The 21,156-nt window shown below is 35.4% G+C and overlaps 1 protein-coding gene across 4 annotated transcripts in view; it reads right to left on the bottom strand.

The window, feature by feature from the left end:
• Positions 1-5,600: 5,600 nt before the first annotated feature.
• Positions 5,601-21,156, bottom strand: part of IFT74 (intraflagellar transport 74) — an 85,871-nt gene continuing 70,315 nt past the window's right edge. For 3 of the 4 annotated variants that reach the window (XM_088792769.1, XM_088792767.1, XM_088792768.1), the window contains exons 17-20: positions 14,342-14,505; positions 13,429-13,554; positions 9,889-9,949; positions 8,208-8,557 (exon numbers count right to left, since the gene is read on the bottom strand). In XM_088792769.1, the coding sequence (XP_088648895.1) occupies positions 8,439-8,557; positions 9,889-9,949; positions 13,429-13,554; positions 14,342-14,505 (470 nt within the window). In that variant the 3' untranslated portion in view covers positions 8,208-8,438. Of the gene's footprint in view, positions 5,799-8,207; positions 8,558-9,888; positions 9,950-13,428; positions 13,555-14,341; positions 14,506-21,156 lie in introns of those variants that run through there. The other variant, XM_088792770.1, reaches the window with a different exon arrangement.

Raw genomic sequence — 21,156 nt, 5'->3', positions numbered from 1 at the left:
GAAAGGAAGGCCTGGGGAGGGATGGGAAGGGAGCAGGGGGGGCTTCATGCAGAGCTCAAGAGGCAGCAGACTGCAGTATCAGTGTATTTGATCCAGCCTCTATTAAACACTGTGAGATAACAATATCTGCAATTCACTAAGTGTCAAAAAGTCATGTTGTTAAAATAAATCCTTATTAAGAACTGTCTGAACTTCATCTATCTTATATTAGTTCCCAATGTAAATATTATTTTAAATAAAAAGGTACCCTTAGTCAAATAGGCTATTCGATGTACTATTTCTTGACAGGGGAAGTAGGGGAATTGAAAGAGTGATTAGGAAAAAACTCTCCCCTGTACTGATTTTTTTTTTCCAAAGGAGGTCTCAGTTTAGAGGCTTTCTTAGAATAGCTCCATAATTCAAAGTTTTTTTTTTTTTTAACTCTGGCAATTAAAGTTTACTATATAGGTACATGGATAAATGAAGAAATTATTATTATAATGGCATCATATATAATAGTTATACCATATAATATAGGCTGGAAAATGTTTTTGAATAGTGGAGTTATGAAATGTCCAAGCACAATTTACAAACCCTCTGATAGTTTCAATTCCTGAAGTTACAGATGACTGGTCATATTCTTTCAGAAGTCTCATCCAGAAGAAAGTACCTAAAATATTCCTAACTACTATGCATTTTTATTCATCAGAGTGATTAAGATTATTCCTCAATAAAATATGTCTGTAACTTGAGATTAATCAAAGGAAATGCAAAAAGATATACTTTAGATTATAATCTCACATGGGAAAGTTTTCTTTTTCCCCTCATGAGACAATCTTCCTCTATTTAATAAAACAGCCATTTATTTGGCTTCCCCGGTGGCTCATCCCCTTGCTATAGTCAGAATAAACATTTTTAAATTCTAAATCTGTGGTGTCCAGTTTGTAGCCATTATCCACGTTATTATCCACAAGTATTCACTGTGAACTTACGCGTCGACTGATCTGCTTGGCAGAGAGGACACAAATGACTAAGAGGTCAGCCCTGTCTGCAAGGGGCCCACGGCCTGGTGAAGGACCTTACAGGTTAGTAGAAATGAGTGAGGAGCTCTTCCTACCTCCTGGTACCTGCCTTAAAGAGGAAGGAAGGAAATCCTTGTGGCCACATAGTACTGGATGAGGACAAGAGGCTCAAATGACCCTGGTACTTTACAATTACACATCTAACATTCAGGACACATTTAGTAATGGGGTTATGTTGTTGTTATTGCTACTGGCTTTTTCTATCTTGAGATGAGGCTTGTACTGAGCTCATGTTACTACTAGCGGTTACTAAAAATTATCTACATCTAGTGACACTTCAGAAGCCTATGGGAAGTTAAGTAGTCTTGATCCAATTTTTATTATATAGTTATCTCAACTACAGAATTATTATCACAGTATGAAATTAGCCCGGCACATAGAGATTTCTGAGATGCTTCCAACAGCCAAGGGGAAAGAATTTATTTAATTTGGCAAGCTGAAATTCCATAAGCCTCTGGTAGAAGCAGAAAAGAAGTGATGTCTAGGGAAAAGAACGAAGAATGGACAAAAAGGTACAAAAATTAAGTGAAAGTGATGTCAGAAAAGGCAAAGAGAGTTTCAAGGAGGGAGTGGTTAATGTTAAATTAGAAATTATACTGGAATGAAACGAAGAGAGCCCACTAATTTTGATAATTAAGATATCACTGGTTACATTAAAACCAATTTCAGTGGAATACAGGGAGCAGTGTTTGGAAAAGACTGGGATGTGAAGTAGACTAGTCTTTTAAGAACACTGAATGTCAGTCACGGAAGGAAGATAATGTGTTTCTATACTGAGAGGACGAAATCCATGGAGGACAGACTAAAGCCTTAAGAGAAAGGGGATGAGATATGGAGGATGGAGGAAGATTCCGAAGGAATCTGGAATGGGTGTGATAAGCACCAATGGAGGAATCTGCCTTGGACAGAGGGGGGCCTTCTTGTAAGACCTATGCTTCTGAGAAGGGACAGTTATGCTTCTCAGAGGGAAGAATGGGTACAGAGGCAGATTTGTGTGGTGCAGGTAAGTGGTGACGGGAAAAAGTTCAAGAAATATAATAACTACTACTTTATATAGCACTTTACACATTAAAGCACTTTTACACACATCAGATGTATCTGAGTCTCATAATAATCATGGAAGTAGGCTCAGGAAAATTGAGTGCATTGCCTAGTCCATCGCCTATGAGCTGCATAGATGCTTCTTCAGACTCAAAGTCCCATGCCTTTTCAGTTATGTAGCAATCCTCGGTAATTATGTACAAGCCCAGGAGTAAAGTGGGGAAGAAAAGCATGGGAAGTGTGTGACTAGCTGGGGGAATATGAAGGGATGTTATCTCCTCCCAGTGAGGGAAATCGTTGCAGAGATTCGATTTATGTAGCTGCTTCAATGAAGAAAAGTTAAAGAAGTGCCTAATCATATTTGTGTGGTGGACACTTTTATCATGATGGTTGAAATTGGTGCACAGTCAGATTATTAGAGGACAGGACAAAGGGTCTGACAATGTGGTAATTGGAATCCCAGGGATTTTTCCTCATTGGGGTGCAATGTGTTAGTGCTAAATATCCTCTCCAGTCTTCATTTGGAAATGCCCTTTTTATTTATACTACAATTTCTGAGGCTGGGACCACGTGATGTCAAAACATTAACTTAGTATAGAATTTCAGACAATCTCATATCCTCTTTTAAAAATTCTTTTCATCAGTTGACACCCTAATTCTGACTGAGAAGACAGTTAAGAGATGCAGTACCAATACTTGCCATGCTTGTTCAGGTTATTGTTGACGAAGGGGAATGGCAGTGCAGTGAGGTCATAATGTATCTTAGGAACCAAAAGTCTGACAAAACAGAGTATGTGATAAGGCAAACCTGTCTTAGAAATCCAATCTATGCTCAATGAAAAGATACTAAACCACGGGAACTTCGAATGCTTATTTTATGGGGGAGGGGGTTTGGCTTAGGTGGGAGTACCTTAGAGATAATATAGTGGTAAGTGGTTTTGTAGGAAGAGGCTTGTTTATCTCTTATTACCTGACACCCTTCACAATTAGTTGTCTCTTAAAGTTTCTTATGGTTGTATCTTGTGACCTAACCAGCTACCTTGTATACTGTAGGAAAAGGAAACAGGCAACTGAACTTTTAGATCCCCTTCTCTGACTTTGATATTTCTGGCAGGAAAAGGAACTGAGTCAAGGAACAGCTTCAAGGGTAGAGGCCCCTAGGAGGGCAGGGCCAGTTGGGAATAAATGTCCATTTGGCCTTCTGTTAACTACCATGAGCAAGGGACAGTAGTCTATGTGACATTGTAAAGGCAAAAGCTCTAGTACACTGCAGGGATGCAAGCTTCATCCATCCATCTACTGTTTGGCACTTTTGTTATTTCCTCCCAAGGGATGCTTGCTTTTCTCTGTAGGTTACATGGGAAGTTACAGAAGCTGGAAAAGCAATTTTCTTTTCCTCTCCTTCTTAACTATTTCCCCTAATCTGGAGACACAAGGTCCCTGCTTTGTCCTTGGCGGGGGTGGGGGTCTGGTCAACCTCTCAGGTGGCCCTCCCCCACTCCAATAAACTACATAAGAGAAAGTTCACTTTACAAGAAGTTAATCAAAGATTGAGAGAGGCCTTTCAAAATGAACTAGTTTCCTTTGATAAAATTCAGATTGAGCTCTAATGGACTGTATCAAATATTTTCACCTTCATGTCAGTCTGGATTTCCTCTAATAGGGTGAGTTTATCTGTTGAAAATGATAACACAGAAAATGAGATAATATTTCAGTTTGGTTAGCAGTACTTTCTTGACTCTATGCCAAATATAATTTTAACTGATTACGTCTGCGTTTCTTTTAAGGTATTACTATGCTGTTATCATGGCAAGAATACTGTTATACAAAAAGATTTTGCAATAAAACAGAAGTTAATTTTGAAAATCTCATTTTAGTTTTTATATTTCTCTTTTAAAAGGCTTATCTAGTTTGTCTAAGTGTCTGTTAGGTAGCAGACCACTCAGAACTCTTCTAACTCATGCTTCTCCAAATTCTCTTGTGTGCTGGACTCTTCAATGGGTGTTCTTTTCTCTCCTGTGACACAGCTTCTCTTTAAGTGTCATCACTCTGGCTTAGAGGAAGACAGAGAAAATGACCAAGCGGAACAGCCATGGTTACTAAGTAGGCTATTTCTATGTGGGTGACTCCTATCCCCCTTCAGGTTACACAGTCAGGTTTGCAGAGCAGCCGTTCATTGCAGAATACTATAAGATATTGAGGCAGCAGGTATAATCTAATATCTTCTGAAAATGAGTAGTAAGCATTAAGCTTTTGTTATTATAAAGCTATAATGAATAACTATTTTTCAATATAGAATTTTAAAAAATCAGATTTTACTTTTCAGTATGAAAACACATCCTGCGTATTCTTAATTAAAATACAACAAAACTTCTAATTGTACTAATGGAGGTAGTTTGGTTTATGTAAGAAAACGAAAACAAATGAAGTAGGGCATTGTCGGCCTTCATAATACTGTTGGTAAGTGTGAGGAAACAAGCACTCTTGCACACTGCCAGTTGTACCACCTTTCTCCGAGCCATTTGTGGGCAGAGCCTTGGATTCTGCATACTCTTTGGCACAATCCTATGAGTTAAGCACTGTTATTGCATTTTACAGATGAAGAAACTGAACTTCAGGGAGACTTAGTAAGTTCCTAAGGTCTGTAGCAATTTAGTAGCAGAGCTGCAATTCAAACTCAGTTACCTAATCCACAGCATACACTTAACTCCTACACCACAAACTTCATTCAGTAACATGGGGTTTGCTTTTAGAAAGTATTCCTATAGTAGAATAATATGCAGCAATTTAACATGTTGCACAAGAATATGTAATGACATGGACAAATGTTTGCAAAATTATAAATAGCAAAAGTTTCAGAATGAGATCTTAATTTTATTAAAATATAGAAATAAAACAGGTATGTGTGACAGATATATAGATGCATAGAGACTGGTGGGATCACAAATAAGTCATTCATTTTGTTTATCTGTCTGGCCTAAATTTTCTACCTTTGCATTAAAAATTGTCTTTTAAAAAGATGTTCAATCTCAGTTCTCAAAGTGTGAATCTGCAATTTAAAGACATAACCTACTTTTATTTAACAAGGTACATGAAAATGAAAGCTACAACATCAATTTAAAAATAGATTACTACAATTCTCCAGTGGTCCATCTTTATGTCTTCTTACTTTAAGTCTAAACGTTCTCATTTACCAAGGTTTATGCTGGAAACACATAGCAAAAGGAAAGAGCTACAGAGAAATCAGGCAGGGAGGCAGCGAGAACCCCAGAGCACCCACTAACTGGTCTTTCACCTCAAGTGTGAATGGCATTGCTCCATGCTGTCGAATCCTCTAACCCTGCCCTCAAATTTACACTTTAATATGAGACCAGAATATGTTCCAAATCAGGACTCTCCAGTTAGTGAAGAAGCATATCCAGAACTCATGTTTATTTATTGATAAAGGATGAGGATGGGAAAAACAAAGACTTGCTAACTTTCCCATGCTGATGGTCTTTAAAAAAACAAAAACAAAAACTACTCAGCATGTTTGTTCAGTCTGCCGCATCTTTCCATGACTTACAAGGTGTTGTTTTAACAGAATGGGACTCACGGAGCAGTGTGACTGACTGAGGAAGAGCCGGCTCCTGCAGATAGTAGCCTCCCGTTCCATCCCGGCAGAGAGAATATTCTTGTTGGATTTGTTGAAAAGCTCTGAGAGGAAGGAAGAGACATTAGTGAGAATTTCCCTCTGATAACACACGTTTTAGTTTAAAGAAATCCTGCTGAATTATGTTCCCCAAATATCATATATGAGTAATTTAGACCGGAAGTTGGAAACCTAGCTTTTTTTCAAGAAATTTTCAATTTTTTTTCTCTACCAAACTTCCCATTGTTATAATGCCAACTCATGTATTTAATGGATAGACAATCTTTCTCTTGCTTTCTTTCTGGGTGAAGATTGATTCAGTCCAGTTCAATGACTGCAGTTGTCTTACTATTATTATCTCTTTTCTACAAGTTTAAGCACTAAGTGCATTGAGGACTTTATTTGAATTTTTATTGCATTTCTAAGTCTTATATGTAAATCACAGATAATTTTGAAAGTACCAAAAAGTTCAAAGAAAATTAAAACCCCCACAATCCCACCACTCAGGAAAAAAATCATTATTAATAGTACATACTCTTGAACTTATTGCACATTAGCCTATTAAGGGCTCTGAGCAGCTAAGAAGAAAGAAAACAATTTACCTTTGTTTCAAGCAATGTTTCCCAAACTACTTTGAGCATGTGGAAAAACATGAGGAATTCAGGATCGGATGAACACGTTTTAGGAATGCCACCTGAGTGAATCACTGACCAGGATCTTCAGCCATATTCGTAATCCGGAGTTAACCAAACTCAACAACCTAAACTCATCTAAACTCATGCAGACTAAAGGTGAATAATTTACAGTGATAACTATTTACTTCAAGAAAGCAACATGCAGGGGTGGCCGGATGGCTCAGTTGGCTAAAGCACGAGCTCTTAACAACAGGGTGGCCAGTTCAATTCCTACATGGGCCAGTGAGCTATGCCCTCCACAACTAGATTGAAAACAACAGCTTGAGCTTGGAGCTAAGCCCCCAGTGGGTGGCCAGTTTGCTCAGTGGTTAGAGCGCAGTGCTCACAACACCAAGGTCGCTGGTTTGATTCCCACATGGGCCAGTGAGCTGTGCCCTCCACAACTACCCTGTTTCCCCAAAAATAAGACCTAGACAGACAAACAGCTCTAATGTGTCTTTTGGAGCAAAAATTAATATAAGATCCGGTATTACATTATTTATCATATCATATCATATCATATCATGTCATGTCATGTCATGTCATGTCATATCATATCATATCATATCATATCATATCATATCATATCATATCATATCATATATCATGTCATATAGGACCCGGTCGTATAGTAAAATAAGACCGAGTCTTACATTAATTTTTGCTCCAAAAGGCGCATTAGAGCTAACTGTCCACCTAACTCTTATTTTCAGGGAAACAGTAGATTGAAGACAACGAGCTGTCACTGGGCTTCCTTCCGGAGGGGTGGCTAGATGGCTCAGCTGGTTAGAGCGCGAGTTTTCAACAACAAGTTTGCTGGTTCATTGACGACTGGACTGAGAACTGAGCTGCACCCTCCACAACTACATTGAAGGACAATGACTTGGAGCTGATGGGCCCTGGAGAAACACACTGTTTCCCAATATTTCCCAATAAAATTTATAAAAGAAAAAGCAACATTCATGGGTAATTTTATAGTATGTAAACTGTATCTCAATAAAGCCTTTTTTATTTTAAAGAAACCAATATTCTTGTGTTTCACGAATACTGAGGATAACCTGATGAACATGAGAAACATGAGATCAGAGTGAAAAACAAGGATACTTATAAGGAATATTTTATGAGGACCAAAGTGACTCATTTCTGCCCACAAAAGAGGATACATCTTTAGTTACAATGATGTATCCAAAATCCATACTTCACAATTATAGCTCTTCTAGCTTTTCCTTTCAAATGTCCTGGCAATGTTTAGAAACCAATCTACTTAAGTACTGCTACAGTACAAAAGAGGAAATGCATATACCAGGGTAGAAATGAACAGCAGCGGCCATAGTCCAAAAGAGCCCATCATAAGTCAGCATTCCTTTTAAAGTTCATGTTTTTCCTAGCATATACAGGTGAGAAAATATTTTTAAAATGCAAAGGTTAAAAGTTTTAATTCCAAATCTTTAGGAATAAATGATATACAAAGAATATGTGTTATGTATTTACCTGTGACATTATATGCCTTAAAACACATCAAATACACCCTATTTGAGAAGTAAAGTTTAAAGCTAAACACCTCCTATTCTTACCATCTTTTGCTAGAAGCAAAAATTGACAAGGTTGATGTAAGCGCTGAAACAGAATCACTCTCTCCATGCATCCCTCTAGAGCTGACACATGAAAGGTCTCATTTGCTGCCATAGAGGGATTATACCAGCTAAATGAGTCTCAGTGGCCACTTTCAGCTTGTATATCTCAGTTCTTTGAGACATTTTTATCACTCACACAAAACAAAAATATAAAGGGAAATGACACTTTTCATATGTAAACTATTTATTGAACTATTACACTATTTAAAATATCACTCATTATACTATTTCACAAAATATCACGCATTATACTATTTAGAATATCAAAGAGGCCACAAAAATTACAGCATTCAGCAATTTTAGGCAAGACTTCAGGGTAAGCTATTTTATTCAGTCAGCTTGTATCAAGTTGAACAGCAACAGGATACTTCTATGGAGACTTGCAGTTGGTTTGGACTCAGGTTCTGTTCGTGCTATGTAGAGCATCCACGATGCTTTTATTGTACTCTGCAATCTGCTTGGTCACGTTGTTCATGATTAGCTGGTAATCACTCTCTTGACTCTTGGTTTCAATGACTAATTACATGAGTTAAGGGGGAACACCGTCAATAAAAATACTAATCTAACTGTGGCTCAGAAAGGAACCAAATCATACTAGTATTTTTCTTATTGGAAACTGAAGATGGCACAGAAAAAGCACAATTAGAATATTTTTTAAAAACAGTATTTTAACAGATTAAGCATCAATTGAAACCTAAAAGGCCAAGCAAAACAGATTTCAAAAAAGTTCACTTACAATATAAAGCATTTTTATAGTTAATATGTTACGCATCTCAATCTAATTCTTAGATTGTCTTAGAACAATTGGATGTTCAAAAGAACCTTTTTCTCTAGAGTACCACAAAGAGTTTTAGGCAACAGACTTCACTCTATTTCATAATCACCTACTTGTTGCTGCACAAACTAGAGTGCTGGACGTTCGCATATTGTGAATGGGAGCCTTTTGCTTTTAAGCAAAGTTGCATGACCACTAGGAATAGAGGCTCTAATGCATGTCATTTGGAGGTAAGCTGTGGTCTATGCTGCTGAGGTGAAGTTCAGCTGTGTCCTAGAGCAGAACCTATGCTATAATGAGTCAGGATCTAATTCTCCAAGCAGAGACGTCCTTGAATGGGTCAAAGAAGAGAACAGAAAACTACTTTGGGGAAATGTTTCTTACAAGCCCACAATCCATGTTCTCAGCAGCTGCTTCCTCCTGTCGTCACACAAAAAGATAAGCAAGAACATGGGACATAGATACAATCTTGGTAGAAATAACATGAAGTTGAATTGGCTGAAACACAGATGAGCTTGAAGGTCCAATTTCTCATGACACTACTTGGTTGATCTCCCTTTGCTGCCCATATATCCAAGGTACAGCATTAAAAACAGTAATAAACAACTATACAAATATACTTACATATATATTATATACATATGGTTATATATAATTCTCCCAACAACTCTATGAGGATATATAAACTGCATTTGAGATCATAAAATTGAGGCTTAAACAAATTAAGAAAATTGTCCAAAATCCATGACCTGTAAGTAGTCAAGATTTAAAATCAGATCTACAGACTCCATATCCTGTGCACTTAGTCACTTTGCCACACTATGACTTTGCATACTCTGCTTTCTATTAGTTACTTTGACACACACACACACACACACACACACACACACACACACACCCTAACTTGGAGAGTGGAAATTCTTATTCTTTTATTCCCCAGGTAGTTTAGCTCAGTGTTTTGTACATATTAGGTATTCGGTAAATGTGCTGAATTGAATTTCTTCAGTCTGTAAAGAAATTCCCAGGAAAAAAAAATCACTTGGTTACATTCATCTGCAACTTTAAAGGATACATTCTTTCATCACAAAATTATTTTGCTCATGGTGTTGCCATTTCCTCTCCAAATTTGTAAGCTAAAATCACAAAAGAAAAATGTTGACCAGTGCCCATATTCAAAACAATTATTACATATCCTTTTAAGAGGATAAGGAACAAAAAACGAAACAAAACAAAAAAAACCTCAATTTTAAATCTTATCAAATCCTCGCATTTTAGTGAGATAAAGCTATGGTAGACGAAAAATAAATTTAGGAAACACTAAACAATATACTACTAAATACAATGTTGAGTTTGACAACAGGTTTTACTGTTTATTTTAATAGAAAAATATTAAAAATATTTATTATACCAATGAACATGTCAACTGAAAGACAATTTATGGTTTTTCCCTTTCCTAAAAGAACTTAAAAAAGAATGGGACATGATGTGACTCTCTCCTTGAAATCTGGAAGTCTAATGCCACAAATATAATATATATATTCTAACACTGTCGAAGGTTCAGCTATATAGGACAAACTTCCTTATTTCCAGGGCTACATTTCCTGTCTAATTCCACAAGCTGTGATAAGAACAGCGCTGCAGTGTGAAGATTATAAGAGGCCTGGTAAAAAGCTGGCACTGTTACAATAATTTCTGCATCAACAGGAAGCTAATGTGGATATTATATTGATGGTTGCTTCCTCAGAAGACAATTTTACTGTTATAGAATTAAATTGTTTTTCTGATTTAATTAACCTTGTAACTCTAGGTTACGGTCTTTCTTTTTTAAGATGCACATAGTTTTTTCCTAAGCAAAGGACCACCTGAAAAATGACATAAAATGTTTTGTCTTGGCATTTCCAAAAAGTAACGATCATTTGAAAAAATCTGATCATTTGAATCAGCTTTAATAGTGTTTCTTCATACTCTGTTAAAATTATTTTCAGGGCATAAGTTCAGGCTTAATGCAGCATCCATCCTATTGTTTCCTCCAAAGAGACAAATGTAGATAGTAGGACAAATCATAACTAATGAATTACGTGGCCTTTTTGTGTTAACACTACTAAATCAGATCACACTCCCCCAGATAGGACCTTGAAATCAATGTGAACTTAAGGAAGCAGTCAGCACTTTCTGACAATAAATCTCTAATAACCTTTTGCAAAGTCAAGTACCAAACTTTTCCCCCTTCGTTCCATACAGAGGTGGCCTTCTTACAAAGCAGCAGGCCTCTTAAGTGCTACACGAATAATGCTATAAAAGCAACACTGTGTCACATGGTCAAATTCCTTCTATATTATACATCTGTATTCGAGACTTGCCTTTAAACCTCTGAGGATATCATGACGTGTAAATCTGTTTGTTCCCTGCAACTTATTTAAAACATCTGTTATAAGTCTTTACATATTGTGGATATTAACCCCTTATCAGATACATGATTTACAACTATTTCCTCCCATTCCATAAGTTGCTTTTACACTTTGTTGATTATTTCTTTTGCTGCGCAGAAACTTTTTAGTTTGATGTAAGCCCACTTATTTATTTTTGCCTTTGTTGCTTGTGCTTTTGATGTCACACCCAAAAATCATTGCCAAAACTCATGTCAAGGAGCTTTTTCCCTATGTTTTCTTCTAGGAGTTTTATAGTTTGTTCCAATATAAATATGTTTAAATGATTTCAAACTGCTAATAGCCACCATTCAAAAACAGTCCGTTATCTAAAATTATTTACAGATGTCAAACACTGGTTTTCCATAAAGTAGTTGCAAAAGGGGGAGACAGGGATTTGATTTGACCAGCTGTTATTACCAGAAGTCAACAAACAATACAGAGAAGGATTATACACTGTAGCTTATGTTATGAATTCCTGTTATCACTTCATGGGCTTAAGAATATGATTAGCTCTTAATGTGGAAATAAACAAGGTAGCCATTGAAGTTGTGTTTGTCAAGTGTTTTCCTTCTTAAATCATTTATTCAGTGGAAAAGGAAGGCCAATATTTCATAAGAAATATCAATATTTTTCCCTAAGAACCATTTAAGACGATGACCCCATAAACATGTTTTAGGTTTCTTCTCCAGTACCCATCTCTACTCTAAACAGCTGAGGATAATTTTACCATTTATCAGTCTATACCTACGTTTGCATATTATGAAGTAGTGACAGAGTAACTGACTGATACATTTAAATTATATAAATGAGTTATTACTAAGCTTTTAGTAGTTGTGGCAAACTCTGATGAGACTCTCCCCCTTTCAAGAAGAATATAACGTATATCTTTTTTTTTTTTTAATGTTACGTCCATACAATGAAATAGCTGATGTCATAAAAATGCCATCAAAAAAAGAGCTTGAAAATATTTAAGAAAATAAACGCTTAAACACTGCATGCATACAGTGATTTCATTTTTTATAAATACAATGTAATTAACATGGGTATATAATTACACATGGGTGTATAATTACAAATTTTACAAAATGCTATACCAAAATGTTAACAATGATTGTCTATCATGATCATATTACTATACAAAAGAAGAAAAACTGTTAATGCATTTAGCATTAGTAAATCATAATTGCAAATTGTTAATATAGACTAATTAGATATGAGAATGACCACACATGACCCACCTTCTTCATTTAATGCTCCAACAAATACTTATTGAGCACCTATTATGTGCCACGCACTAGCACAGTGCTGGGGAGATAATGAATGGGACAGATGTGGTCATCTCTGCTCTCTTACAGTTCCCAATCTAGAAGACCTCAGACATTGCTCAGGTAATTATCAGTGGGATGGGTGACATGAAAAGGGGGCTTGTTTGTGCGTCCTACGTACATCATCAGAAATGTAAAGCAAGAAGTTCAAGGATAGGACTGCTCTTTACAGCATTATTTGAATAGTTTTAAAACTAGAAATAACCAAAAAAAAATGTCCAATAACACAGAATTGGTTCAGTAAATTATGCCAAATCCATGTAGTCCAATATAATATTGAATAATATAGATATTTAAAAAAATATCTATAGACAAGGGAAAGTACTTATAATGTGTAGCTAATAATGAAAAACTTTTAAAACAATATGTACAAAATGATATCATTTGTACAAATATGTAAAAATAAATGTGTACTTATATATGGACACATGATCTATACACACAGACTAGAAGGACCCACAGAAAAATGATAAAAATGATCTCTTCTGGGTGGTGGGATATTAGTCATTAGGGTTTATTTTCTTTATTTGTAGATTCTGAGTTTGAAAAGTTTCTGCATCCAAAAGGCTTTACTTTTGAAAATTATAAAAGTAATGATCCTAATGGCTTTGCCCTGAACACTGCCTAGCACAGAGCAGGCCTTCAATATAGGTTTACAGAAGGCGAGAAAGCAGAAATAAATTCATTCTCCATGGAGATTGTACAGAAGCTGGCTATCTACAAGGCCAGAAAATCTGGAAGGTAAATAAAGCAGGTGGGGAAAAAAAAGAAAGGATTATTCTAGGGTGAAAATACAGATTAAGAGAAGAGGACAGATAGCCTAAAAATAAAAATGAATTTCAGAGTCTTTTTTTGTACCTGAGAATGTGTCTCATTTTCTTGCAACTCTGATTTTAGTGTTTCATATTCTATGTTTAGCTTCTCCATTATTTTCTTAAAGGCATTTCTGCGAGTTGATAATACTGTTCTCTCTTGATGCAATTTCTAGATAGATCCAAAGAGAAGTAACAGATGTTAGCAAATATCTAGTAAGCCCATTTAAATTGAATCTGACAAATACTTTCAATGATATTCTGATAAAATTCTACCAAGGCCATAATTACTCTAAAAGCCTGTCTGTAAAACTATCCTTTGAACTATAAGCTAAATTAATATTAACTGTATTGATAATTAACTGTATTAATAACTCTCTTAAGGCTGTCATATCTATTCCTACTCCACCACATTTGTGTTAACGTACACGGCAATGAACAGTCACTGACAAGTCTTAAGTAGGGAAATATAATAAAATCTGCCTTTAACAAAGTTCCTAATTGTTGAAATGCTCTATCCCTTGCTTTTCAATTTTTGCCTTTGGTTTAAAACTTAAATCACTCTAAATTCCTATTATATATCCAAACATCTTTATTTTTCTTAACATATATTAAATAATCAATTGAAAATAAAAAGTTCTATAAACTACATACACCAGGGGTGCCAAAAAAATGTACACAAGTGGACACTTTGGTCAACGTTGCTCAAGCAGTAGTTTGCTGTAATCAGAAGTGTCTGGACGCTGATGGTAACCACTTTGAGCTCCTCCTGTAACTGCAGAAGTCAAACGTGATGTATACTCATCTTTTGTTATCGGTATATATTGAGTATTACAATTTTAATTACAGTTTTCCTTTTTTAAAATGTGTATACATTTTTTTGGCATCCTCTGTATATTAAATTTGATCAAGAAAAAACAATTTGAATTATAATTTTGTAATACTCTATTATCATTTACCTTTTTCTTTTCTTCACCTGATGATTTTAAAGCTGGCAAATCATTAAATGTCTCCAGATCAGTTATCATTTGCTTAATTTTATTTTTTAGAGAATGCTGTTCCTCAATCATCTTACTTTCCAGAAGCTCCATTTTCTGTAGATCCAACTGTAGACGTTGACTATCTGAAACAGGAAATTCAAGTCCATAATTAGTCAAAACTTTATTCCTCTCACCAAAGGAAATGCAATGCAACCATTAAAACTCATGTTTTATAAGCGTACTGGCAAAAGAAACATGTTCACTGCAACCAGTGAGACAATACAAACATAAATTAAGAAAACAAAATACCCATCTCCCAGGTAACCAACATACCAGATGTATATTAGCTACCCTTGTCTCCATGCTCATATGAACATATAAGAAGACAGTTTTTTTTAAATAATGTTAACATATATCATGAGATAAAACCCATTATTTTTAGTAGGTGCACGACACATATACACAGTTATGTGGGGGTAAAGCAAGCTACGAAATATGGTAAAATTTTATAATTACGTATACTGTCAATTCTCATTATTTGTGGTAGTTTATGAAGTCACCATAGCACTAAGTTAGCAAATACTGAACTACCGCTCCTAAGGGAAATACAGGGTTAGGTTCCTATGGGCCTTTGCATCAACCGACTAATATAAAACTGTGTTTTATGTGTTTCCGTTTAAACACACTGTATTTATTTGTTGATTCACTACCACTGAACTCACTGCCAATGTATGCCTGAACAAAGCTTATCTAACACACATTTTCTCCATAAGGCACCTCACAGCCTTCTTGTGCCTAGGAAAACTAGCCAACACTTCTGCACTACACTTGGGGGTCATTTTAGATAGCAAAATCACCACAAAAAGCATAAAAATGTGGGAAAAAGCAGCACTAAATATACCACAAAAAGGACACTTGTTTATGAGAACTAAAACAAGAAGGCAGAGTGTTGCCTTATTCAACCTCTGCTGCGAACACACGTCAGAAAACTCAAAATTTTCACCCGTCTACACATGTGCACAAATGATCATGAAAGTGCTGCAAGTATTGATTTTGGGGTTATAAATTAATTGTAGTGAATAGGTTAAGTTCAGAAATACAGAATCCATGAATAATGGGGGCAGACTGTACATATGTTTGTGTTATGGAGCATCTACTATGTGCCAGGTGCTGAGGATATAATGGAAATCAACAGAGATGTTGCTTTTGCTCAAGGAGCTATATTGTAGAGGTAGAAACAGGTAATTAAATAAGCATTTCCAATAAACTGGATAGCTACAGTAGTCTCCTGTGATCTGAGGGGAATATGTTCCAGGACTCCAGTGGATGCCTAAAACCGAGGATAGTACCAAACCCTATATATACTACGCTTTTTCCCCCATAATACATACCTATGGTAAAGTTTAATTTATAAATTAATTTATAATTTAATTTACAAACAATTAGTAATAAAATAGAGTAATTTTAACAAGAAAATAAGGGTCACTTGAACATAAGCACTGTGATACTAAGACAGCGGACCTGATAACCGAGGTGGCTACTAAGTGACTAATGAATGGGTGGGTAGCATATGCAGTGTGGAGACGCTGGACAAAGGGAGGATGCAGGTCCCAGACAGGATGAAAAGGGAGAGTGCAGAACTACTCAGACCAGCACACAATTTAAAACTTAAGAAGTGTTTATTTCTGGAATTTTGCATTTAGTATTTTTGGACCATGGTTGACCATGGAAAGCAAAAACTGCAGTTTACTGTACTATGACAAGAGTAACACAGAGTGCCATAAAAGCATGTGGTATTGGTCAAAAGAGTTCTCTAAAAACATGCTTTTTAACTGAGGCCTAAAGATTAGGAATCAATCCAACAAAAGAGAAAGTAAAAATATTCCACAGAAAACAATCAAAATATGCAAAATCTAAAGGAAAGAAAGCACAGTACCTCTGAGCAAATAGAAGATTGGTGTGACTAGAACTCAAGAGTTCAAAGTAGGTGGTGGTAGGAGATAAAACTAAAAAAATTAGATTAGAAGGATTTCAGTTCAAAAAGGGCTTTTTAAAGCAAGATAGGGCATTGGGACTTTATCCTAAGGGCTATAGCAAGTCATCAATGAGTTATATCAGTGTGGCAGATTTAAATTTTAGAAAGTTCACTCTGCTTGCAATGTGGATAATTAACGTGAATATCATACTATACGCAGGACAACCAGTTTAAGTATTGATTCAGTAACCTAGGCAAGACATCTTAGACTGGTGTAATCACTTTGGGGAATTTTTTTTCATTAAACAATATTTATCAAATGCTTTCTATGTGCCAGGTGAATTTCTAGGCATGGGGGATATAGATACAGACGAAGCATATGACTCTCTCTCTGTCTCTCTCTCTCTCTCTCTCTGTCTCTCTCTCTCTGTCTCTCTCTCTCTCTCTCTCTCTCTCTCTCTCTCTATATATATATATATATATATATATATGAAATAAACAGTTATGTAGATGGAAATAAATGAGGAAACAATAGATCTGGAGAGACTCAAGAGGTATTAGGGATTTGGGATTAATTAAACAGGCAACTAACTGGGCACAGTGCTTGAACAAGGAGTCAACGTGAAATCCCATTTCCAACTTGAGTAAATTAGTGGATAGTAGTGTAGGCAGAGGGAGATACAAACTTTTGTTTGGAGGAGGGAATGACATGATGGGTTGAAGTCCATTTAAGATCTGTTGAGTTTGAGATACCAAACAGATACAAGTAAAGACTGCTTGAAATTGTCCCACAGGTCATTTAAACTCTTCACATTTATTTCTTCTTCAAATAGGATAATTTCTATTGATTTATCTTCAAGTTCACTAACTTTTTTTTCTGTTGTCTTCAATCTTTAATTGTCATCCAGTAAATTTTTCACTTGACTAATATTTGCAATTCTAGAATTTTCACTTGATTCTTTTTTCTAATTTCTATTTCTCTGTGGGATTCTATATCTGTTCATTTATTACGATTTTATTTTCCTTTAAGTCCTTAATGATGTTTATAAACTTCTAAAGTCCTTTTGTTTTCATTTCAACATCTGGATTATCTCAGGTTCAGTGTATAGTGACTGCTTTTCAACTGACTCACATTTCTCCATGTCTTCACAGGTCTAGTAAGTTTTTATGATATGTTGCAGAAACTCTGGATTCTGCTGTGCTTTCAGGAATGATTTGTATTATTAATGAACAATAAACTTCACTGAAACGAAACTCTCAACTTTTCTCCCTTGGAGTGGGTAGAATCTGAAGTCTGTGTACTCAGGTCTTTCAACTTCTAGCTGCTGCTTTTTCCTAGGTCCCCTAAAGTTTATCCAACGCATACACAGTTCAGTATGCACAAATCAGAATTTGAGTAGAGTTTATACAGGCATACTTTGGAGCCATTGCAGGTTTGGTTTCAAACCACTACAATAAAGCAAATCTCGCAATAAAGCAAGTCACACAAATTTCCTGGTTTCCCAGTATATATAAAAGTTTTGCTTATATAGTACTATAGTCTATTAAGTATGCAGTACCATTGTGTAAAAAAAGCAATGTACATACCTTAATTAAAAAATACTTTATTGCTAAAAAAAAAAGCTAACCACCATTTGCACCTTCAGTGAGTCTTAATCCTTTTGCTGGTGGAGGATCTTGCCTCAATGTTAATAAAAACAGTATCTGAGAAGTGCAATAGAGCAAGCTATGCCTGTACAAAGATTTTGGTATTCAGTCTTCTTCTATGTCTCTCTAATATGTGGACAGGCAATGATTAAGTTAGTTAGTTTCTTTATATAAGATTTAGCAAAATTTACTTGCAAGTAAGTTTTGTTATCCACACATATTCTCTAATGGAAAAATCAAATACAAAACTGCTATTAAACCTTCCTTTTCTACCTATTAAACCAGAAAGATTATTAATTAAAATATGCCTAACCAGTGAAGGTGACACTATAATAATAAAAAAAAAACCACTCATGTTCAAGAATTGGGTGACTCTACTTATGAATATAACAATTATCACATATAGTATAAAATACCAAATAGTAAAAATAAATACTTCAAAAGGTAATTGATTTAAGAAAGAAGGTTACCAACCAAATTTGTTTTAAGTTGCTGTAATTAAACTTGAACATTTCTTTCTGTCCCTTTAAGAGTCTGAAGACTCAACCATACTGACGCATGTTATTAAAAATATATATATGTATATGGACTTAAATGTTATTGAGAGGGTTTTGTTTAGTTAGATTCCTATCTCTACTAGGGTTCAAAATAATTAAGATAAGAATTAAAGTACTAAACAAGTTACTGAGGCTTATGGTTTCGATGCTCTAAAGAGGAAATGTATTTAGCTTATATATTTTGACTGTTTGGTGAAAATAGTTATATAAATCTAACTACAAGTTTAATTGGAAGATATATTCAGGACATACATTTACGAGCTATAGAAACTGCTTTTCCTAGAGAAAGGGAGAAAACGGTTGGTAAAGGGTAAAGTTTATCTTTCTTTAACAGCAGGTCCCTATGAAAAGCTAAAAGCTTCTCCAAGGGAAGAGACAGGAAGAGGATGCAGACTAGTTCCTTCTGATATGCTATGAAGTTGCAAAGTTTAACAAGCAGTGTGTACACAGTAGCAAAATCTCAGAAGGAACCACTTTGACCTGGGGAAATGTTTCTCAAATATTCTGCCATCAGCGCATTTGTTTATTCCCTGGAGTTTCCTTTCCAAAAATATAAATAAAAACTATTGCTGACATATTCCTTGCCTTTTTACTCATGCAGCACACCAGTGTTTCTTAATCTTTTTTTTTTTTCATTGTCCCCCTAAGGAGCCTTTAGTAGACTATTTTTCCCAATCGCCTCTCTCCTATAAAAATGTTATATTACACATGTAACGTATATCTGTTTATATACAGTGACCCTTTGGAGGGCTACAAACCATAATACCCAAGATTTTTTTTTACCCTCCCCACAAGAAGTAATTTGCCCCCTTGTGAATTATATTGCCCCATTGAGAAAACAGTACACTAAGAAAATCAGGTTAAGTTCCAATGATAACCTCATGGGCTGAGGGAGAGGCAATGCACAAAAGGGTAATCTATAATTCATTATCTCTGAAAAGGGAATCAAAACATTATAAACCTCTTACCACATACCATAAATTTCCTGTGGGGGATGGTATTAAGGAAAGAGAGGAAAGATAACTTAAATGATTGGTTTAAATTAACACTTAAACATAACTGAGTAAATGAAATTAATTGTAGGGTGTCAGAGAATTCAAACCTAAATAAGGGGAATTTACAGTAAAGTCTTTATCATAGTAATAAACTGGATTCTTACCGCCATTGAAGTCAGTTCTAATTTTTTTTCAACACTATATCTCTGGAGAAAATATAATGACTAGTTTTTAAAAGGAAATGTAAACACAAAGTATAAAAATATGAAAGGAATATAAAGTCCTGGTTATTGAATTCATTTCTGGTATTGATATTTACCTTTTAAAATGTATGTTTCTCAACAGCCATTACACAAAGACAGCTTAAAAGAGGCAAAAACTTGTTGAATTAATATTGACCTTAGATAAATGAAAAACTTAAAATTGTCATCTAAAACACAAAGCAGAGGTTTCCTAGATGGAATAATTGAACATAAAATTATTTAGCTTATAGCACAAAGAAAATGAAGATGTAAAAATATTCATAGCTCTCCTAGATATCCAAAAGAATTGAAAAGAGGATCTCATAGAGATATTTGCATACCCGTGTTCGTTGCAGCATGATTCACAATAGCTGAGAGGTAGAAACAAACTGAAGGTCCATCAATGAATACACGAATAAAAAAATGTAGTATGTACATACAATGGAATATTATTCAGCCTTAAAAAAGGAAATTCCGTCACATGTTACAACATTGATGAACCTCGAGGACATTATGACAAGTAAATAAACCACTCACAAAAAGGCAACTATTGCAGGATTCCATTTATATAAGGTATCTAAAGTAGTCAAACTCACAGAACTAGACAGAACTAGCAGGGGAGGGGGAGAGCGGAGTTGTTGTTCAATAGGCGTAAGTATCAGGTGTGCAAGATGAACAAGGTCTAGACATCTGTGACAACAATGTGCATGTAGTTAACACTACTGTACTGTACACTTAAAAATGGTTCAGACGGGAAATTTTATGTTGTGTGTTTTTTTTTTATCACAATTGAGAAACACTTGTAGTCAAACTAATAGTAGGTAAAAATTAAATTTAGAATTATGCCCTAAAGCTGCTTGGCATATAACTAGGACATACAAATAAAACTATGGCAAGTAAACTGAACAAATCTGGGAAGATAAAATATACTTACATGTGTAGAATAACAACAATTGTCCACTTATATCATCCACCTAAACTCAATTGTATATTAAGAGCATTCAGTGTGTATTTATAGGTCCATAGTCCTTTAAATAAAACTAGGCAGTTGTGTTTTAGAATGCAGACTTGTTCAGGTTTTAGAAAAGTAACATGGTGTATATATTGACTATGCTATCCTCCCACAGCAGGGTGTGAGGCAGCCTCCTGTCACCAAGCGCATCAACACAGCCGTAGCAACAAGTCTGAATAATCACACCAGGTAGCATGATTCAAGACTGCAAAGGGCTTCATGTCAGTTCAGGTCAGATTGGGTTTTGCTGCCAAGAGCTTTTCAGATTTGGGGATTCCAGATAAATGGATATCATGGATCCATTATTCCATTTCAAGAATCTTTCAACATTACTAAGTTAGCAAATACTAATTAAGTCTCATTCCC

Source organism: Rhinolophus sinicus, chromosome 16 (assembly GCF_057876585.1).
Source record: "Rhinolophus sinicus isolate RSI-liver-muscle chromosome 16, RSI-T2T, whole genome shotgun sequence".
NCBI lineage: Eukaryota > Metazoa > Chordata > Mammalia > Chiroptera > Rhinolophidae > Rhinolophus > Rhinolophus sinicus.
The sequence above is the reverse complement of the archived record's forward strand: the minus strand, read 5'-3'. Positions and strand labels throughout refer to the sequence as shown.